General features: G+C 38.6%; 1 protein-coding gene across 1 annotated transcript; it reads right to left on the minus strand.

Annotated features, from left to right (window-relative positions):
* Window positions 1–3,474: 3,474 nt before the first annotated feature.
* Window positions 3,475–21,220, minus strand: LOC104263120 (solute carrier organic anion transporter family member 1A2). The gene is made up of 14 exons (XM_009819713.2): window positions 21,128–21,220; window positions 19,863–20,004; window positions 17,830–17,962; window positions 16,525–16,631; window positions 13,087–13,233; window positions 12,681–12,779; window positions 11,960–12,199; window positions 9,670–9,834; window positions 7,965–8,160; window positions 7,048–7,213; window positions 5,824–6,008; window positions 5,198–5,262; window positions 4,524–4,641; window positions 3,475–3,634 (listed from the first exon to the last, which is right to left on the minus strand). The coding sequence occupies exons 1-14, from the start codon at window positions 21,185–21,187 to the stop codon at window positions 3,475–3,477; spliced, it is 1,983 nt and encodes a 660-aa protein (XP_009818015.2). The 5' UTR covers window positions 21,188–21,220.
* Window positions 21,221–22,332: the final 1,112 nt, after the last annotated feature.

Genomic DNA, 22,332 nt, shown 5'->3' on the forward strand with positions numbered 1-22,332 from the left:
CTTAAAAGTTAGAAGCAGCAGGGAGACAATGAAGTTTATACAAGACACAGAATTTTTTAGGATATGTATAAAACTGTTAAAAATTACTTGTAAAATACCAAAAGACTTGGCAATAAAGTAGCTGATGAAATTAAAAGTTGATACAGAGAAAATAATGTGAATAGAAAAAAAACCCATAGCCTGCACATGCACAGAGATGTGCTTTTTAAAAAGCATTGCTATTTTTCAGTAAGATACTAAAGACTTTGTTGTTATTTCTTTGACAATGACAGCTCAGCACCTGATCATGGTAAAACAAACCCAATGGAACATCAGGGATCATTATAAAAGGCATTGAGTACAAAATGCTAGATAAATACATGTGTGCACAGTTTGTATACCATTGTCTTTAAAATATCTCCAGGATGGTTGCACTGGTCACATACATTGCCAGAAAAACCATCAAGTGTTTGTTTCTCAGTGTCTGGCAGCATCTGTATCCAGGCACCAGCACCTAGCATTCCACTTGGTAGGTTTAAGGATCAAAATTCAACTCACGGACACCCTTTACTGAGTTGAAACTTCAGTGACAAAGAAACGTGGTTGATTGTACTGTGAAAGCCATCTGCTCTGCTCTCAGAAAATAAACTTACCACCCATTTTTATTAATTTGATATTGGACTTAACTCAAATATTCATATGCTACTGCTTTATAAAAAACTTTACACCTACTGTTACTTCTATTGGCATTATTCCCATTTGTGGCTTGTGCTACCCACAGTGCTGATGCAGGTCTCAGTGCTTGAAACATCAGACCAGGATCAGCCCAAACTTTCAAGCACAGTGAATATCATCTGAGAACCTACTGTAACCCACAGCAAGTAGCCTCTCTTCAAATGAGTGTCACAACAGTGTCAGTTTGGGGCTCAGTCTTGAAATGTCCAACGTCACCTACTTAAACAATAAACATTGATAAGACCACTAATTTTTAAGTTAAGCACACGCTTAAATGCTTTGCTGAATCAAGGTCAGCATGCTCAAAACTTGGAAGGATCAAGTCTAAAGTTTGGCTTTACATTTGGAGGAATAGCTCCAAGAGTATTTTTCTAACCTCCCAACCTAATCCTAGGAATGTCTGTTGTACCAGACATGGCGTATCATAAAGGTTTTATGACAATTACTTTGGAATGACCTGCACTCTCCATTTCCTCATTTTGCTCTGGAGAAGTAATATTCCCACCGTAGGCTTATGCCAAGAAGCCTCTCTACTGTGCCATCACCCAACCAGCTCTCCAGCCAGCACTGTCTTAAGTTGATAAGCAGACTGAGTAGCAGGCTATTGACTTCAAAGCGTCTGGTGAAGGTGGCCTGCTATATTCTCAAGCAGATGAACTGGAACAATTAAAAAGAAAGTTAATGTGTCTACTAAAATGCTAAATTTAAAACTTGGAAACTTTCCTATCTGCTTCCTTCCATTTCAAAACACAGTAAGGTAACTAGGCCTGACTCTTTGGCAGTGGTCCATTTAAATGGCACAGATTTGCCTACTTTGTTAGGCGCTACCTTTGTTAAGCCCTTTTGTTTCCTACAGCTGTGAAACTTCGGTGCACTGTAACTTTTCGCATTTCCCAGGTAACCTTTGCACCGAACTGTGACTAAATGCCTGCAAAAGATTTTTAACTCTAGCTTTGGAGGAATGTAATACCTACAAGGAAGAATAATGGCTTTCAGTAAGTGCCCCATGGTAGCAAGAACAATGCTGAAAATCAGCTGTGCTTCAAATGTTCATGAAAATTCTGGAAGACCTGTGGCTCGATAGAGAACTGCGCTCTGCTGTGCTCTGTTACAGGCAGCATCACGCTTGTCTTTTCGTCTATTCCTCTTCCTCACATTACACCTGTTCAGCTGTATCATCCGATGCAAAAGGAGGAAGGGGCTGTGACATATCTTTTCAAAAGACTTAATTGTAAGGACCTCCTGTATTTGAAGAAATTTCAAATTCTGGAGCTGAGTTCCTGCTCTGTGGGAAGAAATGGATCTTTTGTCATTGATTCCATGAGGGCAGGAACCAATTCCAAGCGCATACACATAAGACACTTCAAAGTAAAACAGAATGTAATTTAACTAACATAACTACTTTGGGGAAATATCCTTCCCATTTTTCTGTGGCTGCAGAAGGTCCCAGATGGATAAAATGGAAGTTTGTGTCATAGAGATTAAATGGGTAGGAAACACTTGCGAGTGCTGGAGCATTGGTGTATGGTAAAGTTCCAGAAGCTCCCTCCATGCCTTATGCAGTAGGGAATAATAATCAGGAGGGTTTCCTTCTTTCTTTCCAATAGCTATAATAAAAGGGCTTGAAAAGTTATTGCATGGCCACCTACAGACAGACCTAAATAGGAGGAGTTCCAATCTAGAAGCTGAACATGGATGCACTATATTCAAACAAAGATACACCTGGTATGACACATACCCTTATCAGCAGGGTTTTCTGTATGTTTTTTTCCTGAGACATTCAGGGTCTTTTCCTGAGACATTCAGGGTCTTTTCCTGAGATATTTAAGACATCCTAGGGCAACAGCTCACTGTCAGTGAACCCCAAATAGATTCTACATTCCTTGTAGCATCACATCTGAAAGAAATAAAAGTTGGACAAAGACCAGGAAGAGCACATGGACGACTATAGTTATGTACCATTCAAAAAATAATTTGACCAGACATGACAAGGTATAGGATTTAGCAGACAGCAATATGATGGGCAAAATACTCACAAGTATCATTCTATCACACTTAATGTATGAATTATTCCCCTCTAAAGTGAATGCAACTGAAGTAACAAATCCTGATAACTATTCCTTGTCCATGCTCTATGTAAACCTTAAAACATCACCATAAGGCTGTAATTTTTAGAAACTTAAGCTTTTATTTTTTTATTTGTTATTATTACCACAGCACCCAGGCTGTGTCATAAACCAGGTTCCCAATATATTGACCGTCTACACTATGCAGAATAACAAATAGTCCCTGCCTGAAAGGACTAACAGTGTAATTAAATAAATTTGTGGAAAATTCAGGCCCAAAGAAGCTACAAATCCTGTCTACAGTCTATGAGAGAGGCCGTGACAGAAGCCATTGGAGAATTCCAGGATGAAATCTGGCATCACTGGAGTGAGTCAGTTGCAAAACTGTCACTATCTTCAGTGAAACCAGGACTGAAAACACACGTTTCTGCTTCATAGTCCTTTGCTCAGACAGCTCAAACCTGTCATTTCATAAGTTTTCATATTTGTATTCCTTGTTCTTTTCCACCAAACACATTTTTCCTGTAACTTCTGTTTATGAAGTGATACTTCTATAATATAATTAGGATACAACTATGTGTAATTCTATTAATCTCTGACCAAGTGTTCACTAGTTAAAGTATGAAATCTTTCACAAGGATATATCCAAAATTTACACTGCAAGATTTTTCACAATATGTCCTGTTTTGAAATGCTATTTCAATGCTTCTTGTACTTTATCCTGCATTTCTACTGGTGCATGTGATAAGGCTTGGCTTTCAGATTTAAGTTTCTTCTTTAAAATAAAGAGAATTAGTGCACTTGGGATATAGGACGCTCCACGTAACATTGCTGGCAGACCAAGATAGAGCCACCTGAAATAAAGGACAAGCTTCATTAAATATATCATTCATGAAAAAATAGTAAAACTATCCAGCATACATTGTTTTGCAACAATTGCCCAGCCACTCTAAAGCCTGTGCCCTGATCATTTTGGATCTCTCAGAAGAGAATCAATATGAGAATGGAGGGTATGTCAGTGTCAGCGAAATGGCTATTTACATCACCCAACTTCAGGCAACTAATTTAGCCAGTGAAGGTACCCTTATGGCTTTATCCGCAGGGGAAGGAGCGAGCCCTGAAAAGGGCAGCTCAGACCACCCGAGTAAAACTTCCGGGCATTCATGAGCTAGCATTCTTCTTCCAAATCAACCTCAACACAGTATTAAAAGGAAAGGAATCAGTCTGTGGCCACTAGTTCAACAAGACTTTTCTTCAAAATACCCACAGTGCTCCTTGAAGGACTACAAAAGCATGAAGCATAGTACACTGGGCCAATTTCCGACTTGGGTAACTATATTCTCACTATAAATGTCTTGTATATTTTAATTCAAATACTATTTCAACCATTTTTTGTTCAAATATATTGCATAGTCAGCCATTAAACATCTGACATTTTTCCCACAAAGGCTTACTGCTTTTAATTTTTTTAATCAGCATTCAGTGTTTTAATGTCTGTTCTCATGAAAGGCCATTAGTGAATGTAATTGTGGCACCAAAACATTTCTGTTCAAAGGGTGTTCCAAGGCCTGTGGCAAAGGTTGCACTTGACAAATAAAGCCAATGCCAAAGAAAAGCGTTGTGTCAAACCTCTAAAACAGGAGCCGTTTGTCTATTAGGAAAAGATAAAGAGTGTACAATCATATCTCTATGCATGTAATAATACAATAAGAAGGAGAAATTAAAATAAAGTGGAAAATATACCTGTATGTGACAATGTCATACATCCTACATGCTCCTTCTCCACCACAAGTCATAGTACCCCACTTCAAGCAAGTGGTATCTATCAAAGCTCCAAAATAAATGGGAGATGGAATTCCAGCTAAAAAGGATATTAGCAACATTTTTGTGGATAGCGTATTTTTTCTGATTAGCAGATACACTATAGAACCTATGCTGTTTCTCACCTACACTATCTGTCCTGTCCTCTTGCAGCATGAACCATGTTCTCTGTATTTCTTATGTTATCTCTTCTTCCTTATCCACCTACCCTCAACCAAAGATTTTCTTTCCTGTTGCCTGTTTAACAATATATACATGCTACAATATGGACTGTGATTCCTATTCAAAACTCAACATTTTCTCTCATTAGTGAGTGTTGTGTTCAATAAATATATAAGAAGAGCAAAGGAATGTAAAATGGCTTACAGATGAACAGCAGATGTAGTGAGCCTATTATCCAGTATAAATAAATGCAGACTGAAGCTGTTCTAATTTGTCATGCTGCCTAGTTCTGTAAAAAAACCCCGAATTCTTCCTGATCAAAGGCCCTCCATAGAAGTACGCTCCTGTGCCATGCCCATAGCCCTGATGTGATCCTTATCTAACTCTAGATCAGACCTAACTGTGCTTCTGAAGTGTGTTAGAGCTTTTCTTACCAAATACTCTTGAAGCTAGTCCATGGATACCCACTCCAAATGACTTTTCTTCAGGCTTTAGAGACCTGTATGATAATTACATTGTACACCAATTAGTAGAGGTGACATTAATAAGACATGTTTACCTCTGTTTTTTTTAAATCGAACTTTTCATCACATTAGACCCAAAGCATTCTAATAGAACACTGGTTGAAAGAGTTCATTATCCTCATTAGGTGACATTTACTGAGGTTCCTTAACTAAGACTGCCAAATCACAAAAGGAAAAGCTATTGTCCCGGTATCATCCACTTGGACTGAGGTCAGCGCAAAGCGCAAGATAGTTGTGCCTTAATCAACATCATGTTGATGTGATCAATAAACACATGGGTATCACACAGCTCTCTATATCTCAGTGCACTAACTCAACGGTCCTACATTAATTCAGGATACAGCTGATAGTCAGAAGCAGCAACAGGTTATAAGGCTGACATGACACTAAACCTTAACACAGCACAGAAATGACATAAGATCTTTCTATTCTTCCTCCCTCCATACACAGACTAACACACTTTTAATTCCTGGGGGTGTTTGACCTCAGAATAAGAAGTCCAGTAGGTTTCTTAAGATAAGGACATTTTACTGTACCTTATTAAGACCATGTACCCAGGCATGGCTGCTAAGGAAAAAATGAAGCTGCAGACTAATGACAATATTAAAAAATAATGAAGCATCTTGTCACAGTTTTCTTCTCCATCACACTGGCCCAGAACTGCAGAGACGTTTTGAGATGAAAACACCGAGGCTGCAACACAGGTGCAGTTTTCAAATACCTGTCAAAAGAGTATTTTAATCCCACAGACTTGTCAAAACTCACACACTGAGTGTGAAACTCGCACAGTTGGCACTTAGCTCACTCTCTCCTGCACCTGAGTATGTTACACATGTGCAGCACTGCACTGCGGCCTCCCTCCCACTCTGCCAGGCACAGGTCCAACCATCATCTACATGTGGCGTATGGGGTTAGAGAGCGGGAGGGAGCTATGGTCCTCTTATGCAGCTGGGACTATGCTTCCTCAAGGAGGCCATGATCAAGAGAACCCTCATATTTCCCAGCGCAGCCTGGTTATGTGGTCCTTCCAGTGCCAATAGATCTGACCCTCTTTTCCATAAGCTAGTGTGCGTGTCTTTCATATGCCAGAAGAGAAGAAACCAGAGATGTTTGATTGAGGCTGGGTTGCAATATTCTCACTCAAACACTTGCTTCTACGGAAATCATTGAGACTATTGCCAGAATAAGGGCTCTCAAATGTCAGCCAAGGTAAGCAAGGGCATCAGTGTCTGTCCCTTACTATCATCTAATACTTCTCTAAAACATTTGTAAAGTACAGAGGCTTTCTAAAATCTGTATGATTTGGGTTTTTATTGAACTTATTATTTTTCTTTGTTTTCAGTCTAATTATTTTAACGGAAAATGTATTGTTAATTAAGATAATAAAAGTTCTATAAAAGTTCTGGTTACTTGTTTAAATCTACAGAGTAAAAGAGATTATTAAGACCATGCTATAGAATTTCATTTTGGCTGAAATGTTCTTGTGCACTCAGGTTTCCAACTGGCAATACCTTGGGAATAATTTCTCACTCCATTTTGAACACTGAAGATTCCTTCAATTATTAGAAGAAAAGGAGGCTTCTTCATTATATTCTTTAAATTAAACTTAAACTGATTTTCATACTCAGTTTGGAATTTCTGTTGCCACTCAATGGATTTGTCCAACTCTATCACCTTATATATCCAAGTAAATGTACATGTATGGATATTTCCCACCTACTATATTTCATAGTTGCAGCATAATAAAATGCATGCTTTACCACACTTTTTCCAGTTCCTCTTGCAGCTTTACACCCAGCAAGACAAGGTGACACATATGTGATTCCATTGTTCCCACAGACAGGGTCCCATATTTTAAGTGGGCAATCACAATCCCTGTTGCAGCCAGCAAGTAGAGTATTTTCTGCATATGAAACTTGCTCTATTCTGAAATACATTTAGAAGATGAATAAATATTTCAGTAATGAAATACCTACAGTAACCCTTTCTAATGGTTAAGATTCTATTCTAGCTCAAGTGTTGATCCAGGACACAATCCTACATGCTCCTATCCTGGAGTCATGCCTTTCTATCTTTCTATAGGATGTTAAATTACATTACATTATATTAATATTATCAATTCATAGACAGGTATTTATACCCTACAGCATTTTTCTCTTCTATGGCATGTACGTTCCTGATTGTCTATAAGCATTACATATACCTACATGTGCATTTTACAGACACAAAACACTCCCAATGATTAATGGCGGGCTTCAAATCAAGAAACTGCAGATAAAATATCCACTGATAACTCAATAGCAATCAAATTCCAGTAAACCAGTGTAAGATAAAGAAAGGGGTTTGTCCCTCTGTCATTCTGAAATTGCATTCACGTATGCCTAATTTGATCAACAACTTCTTATTTTTACCTGCAGTTACATGACTTGAATGTGTAATTATATTAATAAAAGAATCGCATGTCCATATTATGTGGGTATCATTTTTAATACACTTCATTGTTTAAAAAAGGGATAACAGAAGATAGACCTATTGTCTCATGCAGGTAAAAAGCCTTGAGAACTTAGATCATGAAACTAAAATGTTGCAAAACTATGGAGCCCCTGGCTGATTGTTGACAAGAAAAATCATTCCAGTGTCTTAAGATTTAAGTCCTCTTGTGTCTTAAAGAACATACCCTTCATAGGAAACTGTTAGGCCAGCAACTGGTGAAGTATCACAGACAGTCCAATAGGCAGCAAAGTAGAGAAGGTATTCCAATAAAGATACCCAAAATGCTATGTTCGCAGCCTGATAGATATTTATCTTGAATTTCTTCATGAATAAGCCTCCAAAAAAATACCCAACGCATATAACTGGTAAGTTGTAAACACCTATTTAAACAAGTGAAACTTCCATGTTAAAATGAAGAAGGAGACCGTCAAAGCTACTCATAAGGGAAAACTGTATTTGGCAAACACTCATACAGTGCCTGTGACTGAATAATTTAACTACAGTCAGAAATGCATCTATACTAGTTTCCTTGCACACCCAAAACATCTGCCAAAGTCAACAGCAGTTGGGAACTGCTTGGAGAGTGAGCTAGAGGGTAAGACTGAAATGATTCATCGAAAATTGCAATCTAGAGTTGCAATCTAGTTCCAACACCAAAAAAAAAAAAAAAAAAAAAAAAAAGCAGGGTTTTGATACAGCCTCCCTAGCTGAGAGAGAAACTCAACAAGAAGATAAGCTAGTGGATCATATCTTGGTGCACACTGAGCATCACAGAAAGGAGGAACAGACTTTCAGTTTTGATATGAGATTACTGAACATGGTCTCACGCTTCTTTGCTGTTTGATACTTTAATGAAGCAAAGACTGAAGGAAAGTCATTTGGGAATTAGCTGTCTGAAAAACAACCCAGCAGTGCAACACAGATAAGATGTGCAATAGCTTTGGATGCATATCTTCAAAACACTGGTAACAGAGGGCAACAGCAATACTCAAGGTCTGGGATATTTCTGTGTGGCAGGTTTTAAAGAAAATGGTGCAGCCGCTGTGAAAGATGAGCACTGAGTTAAGGAACAGAAGTATGGCTAGATGTATTTTAAGATGTTTCTTCTATAATAATTACATAAATTCTAGTCTAATTAAGTCACTGCAGTTAAACAAGGCAACTGAGAATTGAAGACATGATAAAGTGGAACCACAGAAAGGCTTCTAGAGTTTCAGGATATTTGCTTTGTGCTACAACTACTTTCCACTACCATTCCCCAATGCATGACACCTTCTTGTCCTCACTCATAAAAAGAGACAAGCTGATGAAGAAGAGACAAAAAACCCAGCTATTTTGTCAGTGCTTTCCTTCCACTAAGTTCTACATATGAAAGAGGATCTGAGGCTTTCAGAAGGCCCAAGACCAATATCTGAGGAGTGGAGATGATGGAAAGTGTTGAAGATCACTGGCAATTTTAGCTGTGCATAGGTTCAACCCATCTGACTTAAGAGTTCTAGTGATGTCATTTTCATGAACATGAAATCTACCCTCTACTTTATAGTATACTTTTAAATCAGGATAATAGGGCCCATGCTCTCTTGATGCAAATTAGCATATTGTCTTTGAGCTCAGTGGTGCAAGTTTTACATCAGCTGAACTTCCTGGGCCAATTCAAAAGATGGGAAGTAGATTATTAAATTCTGCACAGAAATCAGGAGATGCTTAGCAGAAAATGCATGATTATTTAGAAATGCTTTGTAGTGTGGAATCTCTCATTTCTAGAAGCATTTGACCTTAGCATATATATGTATACATGTACACATGAATATATATATATAAAAATAGAGAGAATTTGCATGGAGACATCACTACTTGGTAGAACACACCAAAGCAAAATGCAAACATACCAATTAAAAAGATGGCATCTGATGCAGATTTTCCAAACTGCTGTTCCAAATATTTGGGCATGAAGGATATCATGCCATTGAAAGCACTGAACTGTAACACAGTTACGCATATAAATAACATATAAACTGGGTTGTGAAACAGAGCCTTGAGGAACGGGATGAAATCTGGAATGAAATAATGTAATGAGTTAGTGTGGTGCTTTATGAAATGAATCACCCATTACTCAGTGTGGCTGAGGGGGGAAGAGGGAGACAGAAATGGTCCTTAACTGGATCCGGCTAATTCTTGTGCTTTGCCAGACACCACAGGCCAAAGATTACTTGTTTAGCCCAGGCTAAGCAAGAGCCCAACATGGCTCTTCTACAGGAAGATAACCACACACACACATGCACACTAATGCATGCTGCTGCTTATAAAAAAACATAGCAATAATCTTATCGTAGAAGTTCCCTGAATCTTTTTAGCTGTATAGTGACTGAACTTTTCACCTACATATCTGCAGCAGCAGCTACTCCCCCACCATTCCTATTCCTTTTTCTCCCATCCCATGCCCTCAGAGCATTCACCAAAACCCCTTTCATGCACCTGGCATGCAAAGGGAGTACGAGGGGGAAGGGGTGCAAACGCACTAGATAGCTGTGACAACCTGCCCCCAGAGACCTGATCACTGATTTTGGTTATTGCTACTGTCAGTGATGAGGCAGAAGAGACCTGAAAAGGGAGGTGACCTCAGTTATTCCCACCGTACTCTCAAAGTCTGGATCCATCAGTCTTCAGCCAAGTAAGCATCTGGGAAACTAATTTACACACGTCTTTTCTCTGCGTAATGCCTATTAAGTCGGGATCTGAACCATAAAAAAAAAGCCACAATTCCTCTTTGTCTAATGTTCTCTATTAATTAGTCTGCTGAGCTATTGTCAAGAAACTCTGCAGAACATAAGCATCTGTAAAACAATGACCATGCTTCACTGAAAATGGGCAGCACTTAGGAAGGATATACATCTTTCAGAGGTAGTCAATTATCTTACTAGTAGAGGATCTGTATGCAAGACTTGCAAAAATGAGTCAAATATCTGAAATACTATAAATAGGCTGTATTCTTTATATATGCCATGCAGTTTTCTGAGGAAGAGATTAATTTTAACTGTAAATACTTCAATTTTCAACTTGAAATCCTTGGGGATATTAAAAAACTGTCTGAACACACCCTGGTCATCTGGCTCTAAGTGGCCCTGCTTGAGCAGGGGTTGGACCAGGTGACCTCCAGAGGTCCCTTCCAACCTCAACCATTCTGTGGAATGAAAAGATTCTTAATTCAGGATATTCAGGGACAGTGGCCATTCACACCAACTCAAGGAGGGAATGATGATGAAAACATAAGCTCTGAAGGGACTCTGGAGTACTAGGACCTACAGTCTAGGAACCTTTCCTCACCAGAGCAGTGCTTTATTCATGGATTCATTTAAGGCTACATGGCAGCAGAGAAAGATGCTGTGTTTATCAAAATGAATTTGCAGTATCAGACACTCATACTCACTCTGAGTATGGTGAATTTGCAGGACTCAGCTTGAAACACCATGGAGAGGTAGCTGGCACTTGGCACTCACTTTCTGAAAATGAAGATCCTGTTAAGGGGCCCTGAGTTGGGTATACAGGATCATGAGACTACTCTGAAGATCATAGCCTTTGGCATATTTTATTCACTTACTTTTCTAACTAGCACAAAAAATGGAAGGAAAAAAATAGCTTCCTACAGATATATAGATCTGAAAGACCACAGATGTGAATGTTGCCAACTGTAATCTGAATAAATGTAAGGAAGTCAGACAGCCTTGTTCAACAGCCATTAAATGTTTATGAGACACTTAAGCACCTGTTAATTCCCTTTTATGGGTTTAAGTTGGACTCAAGAAATGCACAAGACTTGTGCTGGTTTTCTGTTTTTCTGCACAGTGAATGTGGGGTACAAGCAACTAATATCTGCAACTTGTCCACAGCTCACTGAGGTGTAATATTCTTAACCAGATTTCAGTGCATTAATCCTCTACCAGGAAGAAAAGCTCCAGATTTACATACACCTGAAATGCAGGTCCTGGATCTACGAAATTAGCTTTCATCCTTTGCAAGGAGCCATTCTAAATCCCTGTGCAAATCCTTTGTACTACAGAGAGATGAAAAGCAGAGTCTGCATTTCATACCTTGGACCCATCTTTACTTACAAAAATACACAGACATAGTTCACACCTTAAGGACTCAATTAAGAAGGAAATAAAATACAATATAACTTGCCTTTAGCAATTTCATACATGGTCTGTTTGGATTCATTTTTATCATTTTCTTGAAATAGTACTACACTTTTTTTACTCATCTCCTCAGGTTTCTCTTCATTGGTTTCTCCTTCCTTCACAAGTGACTTGGGCAAAAACCAAAAAGGTATTCCTGCGAGAAGATTCAGTGATGCACAAATCAAAATGCCCAGCCACCATGCTCCAACCCAGCGGGCATCAGTAGCCGTTATAGTTATGTCCTCTATAAAAAAAAACCAAACAAAACTAAACCACACATCTTACATTAGTTCAGAGACATTCTTTGCTGTTATTGTGTGTTTTCCTAGTCATCTCCAGCATGTGATATATTAAAAGCATTTTAAAGATTCTTAAAAGGAGGCTGATGAAGAAGAATAACCTCCAGTTTTCTTTTCTAATGTTGCTAGTTTTCTGGCAAATTTCAGTGTTTTGTGTTAAATCAATTGTAGCCCTTTCCTATGTTAAGCCAGATGACACAATTGTTCATCAAATAATTTATATGCAGATTCATTTGTGTATGTGTGAATTCAGGCCTTTTATTGAATTGAATGTTATACACAGATTTTTCCATTCTGAAAGAAACATCAGCAAACTCAGATAAAATGAAGACACCTCATATTAGCAAAGAAACATCTTTTAGTGTTGATAAATACATCATCATGCCTACTGATTTATATGTAAGATTTTTTAGATTCATCCATTACCTGCATCTACTGATCCCAGATCTACAAACAGTTCCGCACAGAATGATGCCAACAAGAAACCAAGGAAGGGGCCAATTACAGTTGCTGTATGTAGACATCCTAAAGTAGAAAAAGGAGAAAACATACTAAATTAGAACCCAGACATAATTATTTTCTTGGAATTGTTGTATATGTTTAGGACAGCTCTACTGAATAGACATTTGTGCCTAAAAATGGCCTTATTTCAACAAGTTCATCTCTAGTTAAATTACAAGTTCTACAGTATTATTATTTTGATAAGGCAGTAATGTCTTTCTTGTCTCTTCCTTTATTGGACTGAAGGGAGTCATAATAGCCCTCTCTTTTGCTTTTGTTTATGTGTGTGTTTGTTTGGAGGAGGGGAGTTATCACAAGAGGGTAGATTTACCCAGGTAGAAAGGTGAATTCTCTGCTTTGGCAAAATCCTCCAAATATGAAATGCCTAAAGGCATGATGGGAGTTTCACCCATTCCCCGTACGATGTTTCCAACCATCACAAATATCCACAGCAAGGATCCAGGCTCTTTTTCACATTCTGTGAATAAAATAAGAAGCTAGAATTAATGTTTTAATTCCAACTATTAATTAAATTCTAGAGATGAAGACAAAGAATTGACTAACAGCTTAAACTTTGATGGGTAGGTCTGTCCTATAAAACAGGGAAATAAGTAATCACAATACTTGAAAGGTTCCAGAACTGGAAGAAGCTGTTGCACTTGCTGGAGTAGAGTTTAAATCCCATCCTTCTCCAATACCTTTTTGAACCACCTGGCAGTCCAACCACTGCATAACCTACTCATTTCCCTTAGCAAAACTGTCATTTTCATGTCAATGGAGAGAAGACAGTGCCTGAACATCAGTGATGAAGGGATGAAAAATCATGCCTGACTAACCTGATCACCTCTACAACAAAATAATACTTTCTGTTGACATGGGGAGGGCAGTGGGTGTTGTCTACCTGCACTTTAGCAAAGTGTTTGCCACTGTTTCCGATAGCCTCCTCCTAGACAAACTGGCAAGGTACAGACTGGAGGGACAGTCTGCACGATGGGTGGGAAATTGACTCATAGGCCACACTCAGAGGGTGGTTATCAATGGCTTTTACTCAGGCTGGCAACTTGTCACAAGTGGAGTCCCCCAGGGACCAATACTGGTCCCCACGCTATTCAACATCTTCACAAATGATCTGGATGATGGGACTGAAAGCACTCTCACTGACTTTGCTGATGACACCAAACTGGGTGATGAGGTGGACACATCAGGAGGGAGAGCAGAGAGACCTGGACAGTCTGGAAGAATGGGTTAGCAAGAACAGTATGACATCTCTCTGAAATTCAGGAGTCTTTTGCAGTTATTTGGGTAACTGTTGCATAAAGCCCATACATTGTCATTTGATTATTAGAACATTGTCTAAAATAAACCAGAAGACTTCCTGATTTCACAGTGAGGTGCCACCATTTGCTTCCAAGAAAGCCATGCCAGTGCAGAAGACATGGTGGTGTTCTACCTTTGCATGGAATGAGATTTCTGAGCTTTCCAGCTTCTTTGCCTTGATTCAGACTGCTAGCTTCTGGTTTACTAATGTTCATAAGCCCCTAATAAGCCCCTAGAAAAGCACATGGAGAGTAAATTGGTCTGTGTTTAAGTCATTGGCTGTTTGCTGGTAACTTCAACTGGCACTTTATACAACAGTCGTTACCACCTGGAAACCCCAGCTTAGACTCCTACCTCAAAGGTCTGTTCTAGCACTACAGATTTTTGCCTGGCACATCAATGACCTCCCTATCCAGAAATTTCTTCTGTCCTGATGCTATCTGTTCAGGTATTCAATTTCAGATTTGGGACATCTTGAGGACAATACAAATTCTGATTTGGCAAATAATATACAAATTCTACCATAATTGGCGCATATCACCAAATGTTACAGAAAGGTTTTCTACCTCCATCATACCTGTGCAACTCAGAAGGTCAGTGTTTCACTGAGCAGGCACCCACTGGAACATAGCCCACAGTCTGCCCGTCTGGGCACTGCTCTGAGGATGTTTCTGACTCACTGTGAACTTTATACAACTCTCGATCAAAATCAAGATCCATAAGAATATATCTGGCTAGCCTGCTTAATCTATCTGGGGATCTAGCTCTCATTTATTAACATCCATCCTCCTATATAAGTCAACAAAACAATACTGTGCTGCAGCACAATCCTGTTTGTCCCACATCAGGACAGTTATACCAGGAACTATTATGACCTTTAATATTTTCTTTCTCTCCCTGATCTTGGATTTCTTCATCCCATACAGTCTGCTTCAGATTCCACTGTTCTTCATGGCCCACTTTGTCATGCTGAGACTTCTCAATGCCAATTTGTTAACAAATAAAAAACAGCTTTGTTAGCAGCAACGGATAACTTTCTAAATGAAAGCATTACTGTTCAGAGATCAAGCCTGGATCTCCCGGATCAATGTCAGATCGCTGTCAGCAAACATGGGTGAAGCAATCCACATGCAGATGTGGTAAAATTCAAACCAGTTTCTGCATCACACAGGAGATGTACTCATATGTATGAATGTCACAGTTTTGCTTGTCCATAAACTAATAGAGAAACAATCACCTTACCCAAGTGTAGTCATAGGCTTGAGGACCTATGGGTTCTAGTGTGTACATTGAATGGCTGTATAATTTAGAAGAAAATGTTTTACCTATCTATACTTTAGTTTCTGCATTTATAAAATGAAGAAAAACAGTATCTGAAATATTCAAATGAAAGATTAATACCAAGTGCTGTTAAGTATACACTTTTCTCAACTTTTCATTGTGAAGATGGAAAAATTAATGCCTTAAGTGACATGCAGTCTTGGAAAGTTTGGAAGCCACAGCCATTAATAAATGGAGACACAGAAAACTACAGTACAACACTATGGTTTGATGTCACTGTGTACTTATAATATTACAGCACTGTGATCAATTTTTAGTACACATTGATGGAACACCATCACAAAATATAGCAATGAACTGTGGGATTCATCTCACCTAACTTTTCCCATCCACCAATCATCTAAGTTTCCAACAGTCAGTAGGCACATCCAGGAGGTAATCTGACCCACCCTAAAGTAAAGAGCAAGGGACACGCTCTGCAAGAGCTCTGTGGTCTCCTTTGACCAAATATCAAGGGAGACTAAAGAGATGGTTCAGACTAAATGCTTCCCTTTGAGGTAGCTAAAGACTCAGGAGATTAATCCCATCTTCAGTGTGAGGATTTTGTGTGTGATCATTTAATAGTTACTTCAGAGCCTTTTGACTTCATAGTAGTTACTTTATATGCATATTGCTAGTGTGTATATAGGTTTCAGTCTCCCAGATGAGTTTCAGCCTAGTTTAAACTATGTTCTCTTTTCTCTAAAAGAAGTGGGATCTACTTTTTTGCCCTATCTCTATTTCTCATTCTTTTATTTCTTGTGTGGTACAACGAAAAAGCATCCTGATGCCTTTTACCCATTGTCCAAATACATTTCCCACCTCCTCACAGTATTTCAAGTCAAAAAGAGGAACATTTGTGAAAACAACCATGTGTTATATTTCCCCAAAGTGGACTGACAGGGATGTTAACCGAGCTGTTTAGATACTGTGAAAACTGCATGAAGAAAAGCTACAGCTCTGGAGTCACAGACTAAAGAAACAAGAAGGCTAGGAAATTTCCTTTTTCCATAGATTTTATGCCTGGTCAAAAGCAGGACCTGAAATAATTGCTAATAAAACTAAAACCATATTTACTTAAATATTACAAAAATTGAGGAAAAAGCATTAGTAGACATGGGAAGAGTCATACCTGCTGATGGTTCCTCTGTAGGTAAAGAGAACAAGCTTTGATTAACAAGGCACAGAGGCATGACTGAAAAATTCTCCCGTGGTGAAATACTGCTTTCAATATGATACCTGTTTGAATCAAAGGACATCATGTATAGGTTAAGAAGAAATACATCAGAACCACCTCATAAATCTGTACTTCAGTAATGAAGCTACCTATAAGAAGAGTGTGTAACTAGAGGAAGAAGAAAACCCACATCTACATGTTTTTTGAACACCGCCAGTGATGGTGACTGCTCCACGTCCCTAGGCAGCCTGTTACAGTGTCTGACAATCCTTCCAGTGAAGAAATTTTTCCTAATATCCAGTCTAAACCTCCCCTGGCGCAACTTGAGGCCATTTCCTCTTGTTCTATTGCTAGTAGATGTGGCACTTCGGGATGTGGTTTAGTGGGCATGGTGATGTTGGGTTGATGGTTGGACTTGATGATCTTAAAGGTCTTTTCCAACCTTAGTGATTCTGTGATCAAATCTTAACTGAGCCTCAGTAACAAATCAGGCTAGGAACAAAGGAACTGTAGCAGGGAATCAATACAGTGTTTTATCCAGACTTATCTAGCCTCTAACATAATCTTGTAACAGATGCTTCAGGAGAAGTTGATGAAACACCCTAAGGGAATCCCTCTTATCATCTTCTCTCCTACTGTTCTTACATTCTAATCCAATTTACACCCTAAGCAGAGGGTGCCACCAAAGCTGTCAGAGCCATACCACATTGGACATAACACGATTAGAGGATCTTCTTTTCGCAAAAGATATCTCACTGATTAAAATACAGACAAGCCTAAATGATTATTTCGTTAAGCCAAGCAAAAATAGTGAAAAAGTGGTTAAGGAATCATTATGGTCTGTAAAGGCCTTGCCAACACAGAGATTATGTATGATCTGTCATTCAGGCTCCAGACCAAAGACATCTTTAAAAATCATCTTGTATTGCCCATCCAAGCAGATAAGAGCTAGTAGTGTAATGTGACAGTATCACAGGCTGCTGTTTCTTCAGAGAGTCCACACAAGAGGTAGCACAAGGATGAAGGCAAGGCAAGGGCAAGGGAGGGTGCCCAGCAGAGGGGTGACTCTCCTCAGGAAGCGATGACTGACTTTTGAAGCCATCTCAGAAGCAAACGAAAACAAGCTTCTCTACAATTATCATATTGTACCCATGCTCAGCGATGTCTCTCCCAATAAACAATACCTTTTCAGTGGGAGAAGTTATGGATTAAGGCAAGTAAGGATCACAGAAGCTGCTGTAAGCTAAGCAAAATACTCACCTTCCAAATAGGAAATGAGGAAGTGATATCAAAAGACATCCAAATGACAGAATTGTGCAGCCCAAAGCAATTATTCTGGGTCTGTGAAGCTTTGCTCCAAAGTAACTCACAAATGCTATCAGCAGCAAGTTGCCTGCAAAAAGAACCTGGTCCTTATTTACAAACCAAGGCATCCTTATGTCTTTTAAAGTGCAACAGAAATTTGAGTATACCTTGTTAGCTCAACTCTGTTACTTCCTGTCCTGTAAAAACTGTAACTAGACAGGGAACTGCTTAAATGATGCAGTAATTCCCTCCTATCTGTGATCTTTTTCTGGGAGAGTTGCACCACATGGAAAGGACATGAGAATAGAAGGCAGAATGGAGAAGAGATCATGGTGAAAGAGATTTTTGACTGCACTGATGTGAAGAAGACATTTCCTACTACTTTACATAGACACCAGGCCCAGGTGCTGCAGAATAATAGCCGTTTTAGGAAGTTATTCTCCTAGGATACTCTATTTTGTAGCATGTGGGAAAATACAAAAGTATATGTCCAGGTGGTTTTGTACTGAATATAATAAACACAAGATGACATACAGGGAAAAAAGGAATAATAAATTAATTTCAGTAATAGTTTAAGAGGAATAAAAAATTACAGATTTTTGTACTGAGTACCATTTAAAAATAAATATGGGCTAAAAATCTTCATTCTCTTCTCCGCTTTCACTTCAGAATTAGTTGATTTTCTGTACTCTTCATTTATTGCTATGCAACTAAGAAAAGAATCAAGCTTCATGTTATGACTCAGGTCCCATAAAAATAACAATTTAGTAATCATACACCTACTGATTTTGTGATCTTTTTGTCACAAGAACAAAACCGTGTCTCTGAGTGATGAGCGTCATGCTCTGAAAGAAGATAACATCTTTTTTGTGTATGATTGCTAGACAGACTGTATTGAACCAGTAGTTTGAATGACACTTAAAGATGTACACTTACACTGTCCTAATAAGTTCCTTAAGTCTGCCATATACACTGACCCTTAATCATTTCAAATATTAATATGATTATTCACAGTTATTTTACATCCTTGGAGATAGGAATGCCACAACTTGTTGTAGAAAAGTACATATGAGAGAATAATTTATTTAAAATAATAAGACTTTTACATACTACTTCATTAATCTTGGCCATTTCACATTTCTTAGTCTCCTCCTTATCAAAAGGGAGAATATATTCTGGCTACTCCTTCTCTATCACAACTTTGAGCTGCCCCATCAGACTGCTTTGCAGGTAGCAGCACGGTGTTGCCAAGTTTCTTCTTCTTGCACATGCAGATATAAGAGACCAGGAGAAGCAGGGGAAGGAGCCTTGTCTCCCCGCCCCAACAGTGTATATGAGCCTGTGCAGACAATTTCCTCAGCTGAGCCGTGGATAATAAAGATCCACATTGTGATTTTAAGGGTATAAAACACATCCTCTAAGGATCTCTGTTTAGATAGGTTTGAAGCTATCAAGCCTTTTGTTTGGCTTGACATAAGCCTATCACTGGGCAATAAAACTCACTGATACGCAAGGTAAGGGTCACTAACAGTAGAACTGGAAACTTTCTTTACAGTTGTACAGGTACAAAATCTTGAAATATTACTGGGATAGAATAAGAAGACAATCCGCTCCAACCAACTTTGAGGTCACTGATTAAAAGAACTGACCTTAAATTCAAACAAAGTTTATAAAATCTTTCTGGTTTGTTAGTTGATTCAATAAAAAGCTCATTAAGTAGTTCTCTTTTGTTAGTTACCCTGTCATATCTTAAGATAGTGCAGAAATTAGCTGAACCAGCTTTTAATCCTAAACTTCCTCTTTTAAGTTGCCCTGTTAGTTTCCAAGACAGTAGATACGTAAGCACCAGCTGAAACGGTAGGATAGATTTGGTCACTATTGTCACACACAGCAATCGAGAGATTGCTGTAGACATGAGGGTCACTAATACATGCTCAGCCAACATAATATATTTTCAAAGAATAAGAAATATTAAAATGAGTGATTACCAATTTCAAAGCTTCCATTAATGATCCCCACTAAAGAAGCCGGAATATTAAATTGTTTCTCTATCTGTGTGTACATGCTGTTCATGTAAGCACCAGACATCGTTTTACCAACAAATGCAAGTGATAATGCCAGCAGAAATACCTAGGAAGGAAAGAGGACAATGCATAAAGAATTCAAAGTTATATATTTAGGAATATTCTGTGGTTATTTTCCCCATCAAAGATGTGCTTCCAGATAAAACAATTGAACAGTCCTGATCCACTGATATGTGTGTAAATACAAGTTCAAACCCCGTCATCTACCCTTGTCCACAGTTATGGCTTCACTAAACCAAAAAAATGAAGAAAGATTTTGTTCCTCACCTGCTCCCATTGACCAAGACTGTCTTCAGAAACCTTAAGGCCCATTTCCCCAGCCAAGACAGGCACAGCACAGCCTCTCCCACCGTGTGTCTGCTGCAAGATTGCCATCTGCAGGACTGTATAACGTCTGCAGCCAGACCAGGGTGCAAAGACCTTCGCACCCTTTGCTCATCTGAATGATAAATTACCTGCAGAACTAAGATCGTTTTCTTTCATCGAATTACTTGATCGAGTATCTGCTCTCCCACCTCAGTAGAGGTCATAAGCCCAGAACAAGTAATTTCAAACAGAAGTAGTAAATAGTGTGTCTTTTTTACAAGAATATAGTACCAATTGATAGCAAAAAAAATAAACATGAATATACACAGTAGTATTCAAACCCTTTTATCTTTAGGGTTCTTAATAAACATTATTTATGAAATAAAATCAATAATATTTTTAAATACATCTGTTGCAAATGCTAAAACGCATAAGTAATGTATTTGGGCTTTGAATTACTATTAAAAACAAGCTATTTTGCAACCTTTTATAGAACTTCTTGACAACTTGAATAGTCTAGGATACATCAACAGCCAATTTTTACTGCCATGTCACAATCAGTAAGGCTCATTTCACAGGTTTAAGAAGAAATGGTAAACATGTCAGACTAGGGGGATTACACAGATTCAGAGGTGGAGCTCCAAAGGAGCAATCAACCATACCTCCAGGACATCACAGAGTGTAAAGTTCAGGGACATAAAAAGCAACACATGATTGCATACAAACTTGCTTGACCTTGGTTAAGGCATTAAGGATAAGGATTATTCATTCATTTAGCCTAGATTGTAACTTTTACCAAACCACTGTAAGTGCAAGCAATTACAGTTGTGTGTTCATAAAAAATTCCTAAAATATTTCTGTACCTTCAGCTTGGAAATGCAGCTGAAATTGTCCCCTGCATGTGGCTTCTCAGCTTCTTTCATGTTGCCTTTTTTAATTGATCCTGGTGTCTGTTTCTGAGTCTGTCCAATGTTCCTAATACAGTGTTGAAAAAGACAAAAGAAAAAAAGAAACATTTTTGTCCCATATTTGCAAACAATCAGATTCCTCCTAAGATATTTGAGCATCTTCCTTAAATAAATACAAACTGGATTCCAACAAAACTGGATTCCGACAAAAGCTACAAGCCTATAAACTTTATTTTAATCAAGAAAATTTGACATGTGAATATCAACAATTAACAGCTAGCTATTTCTCATCAAACACTGAATGCTGTCAGCAGCATACAACCAGTAAGCAAAGAAAAGGGAGTTTCTGAGGGCAAGCTAGTTTGTCTCTAATACAGCTTTTTGGTCTTCTTCAAAAGCATTTGGTACTGACCACTGTGGGAGACAGAACTATGAAGACCTCGATGTTTGACTGACAGATACCTGTCTCCATGGTCTTTATTTACTATGTCTGTCCTTCCACGCCATAAAAAGGACATTTAGTTCTGCTCTGCATGTTCTATTGAGCCCTCCCCTCTGCCACTGGCATCAATGTAAATTTGTTAATTTTAATAGTAACTGTATTGGAGACTAGTATCTTGGCATTAAAATTAGAAGGAGAAAAAATAAAACCAAAACCACCAGATCAACTTAAGTTCTAAATGGAAACAAACCAGACTCCGTTCTGCTTCCCCTCCCAAGATTTGCAAAAATATCCCTCTTTATTTGCCTGCCTACTTTTAGTCATCTCCGTCTTGACTTGATGGTTAGAGCTTCTGGTAGTGCTAAGCTACCTGCTTTCTTACACATCTTACGTATTTCCCAAAAATGTGTTCAAAGAAGGAGCAATATATTCTGGGGACTTGTAATACACTTACCTGTAAAAGCCCCTACACATCTGAGGGTTAGCGTGATGAGTTAAGCAGGGAGAACACCAGTTTAAAGAAGATTTCTCTCTAAGGATTGCCACAAAGGCTTCATTAAATCAAGTTATTCAATACGGTTCCCTCTGCCTAATGGAGTAAGCTGAAGAAAACCAGGGCAATTCAGAGCCCTACCTTACAGTCGGGATGGATGTAGGTTAATTTCCTCTTTTTCGTCTCGAACACACTTTCCAAGCGTGATCTTGTTGCACTTGCTCT

The sequence above is a fragment of the Gavia stellata genome, chromosome 4 (assembly GCF_030936135.1).
Source record: "Gavia stellata isolate bGavSte3 chromosome 4, bGavSte3.hap2, whole genome shotgun sequence".
Classification (NCBI taxonomy): domain Eukaryota; kingdom Metazoa; phylum Chordata; class Aves; order Gaviiformes; family Gaviidae; genus Gavia; species Gavia stellata.

Bases quoted from the DNA above. Each gene is read 5' to 3' on its own strand.
- LOC104263120 (XM_009819713.2), bottom strand. From the start codon at position 21,187: ATGAAAGAAGCTGAGAAGCCACATGCAGGGGACAATTTCAGCTGCATT. The intron at 9,835-11,959 runs GCAAGTTATATT...ATTTCATTCCAG, and splicing joins CATGTATGAAATTGCTAAAG to ATTTCATCCCGTTCCTCAAG. The intron at 6,009-7,047 runs GTAAAGCATGCA...CTCTTTTGACAG, and splicing joins GAGGAACTGGAAAAAGTGTG to GTATTTGAAAACTGCACCTG.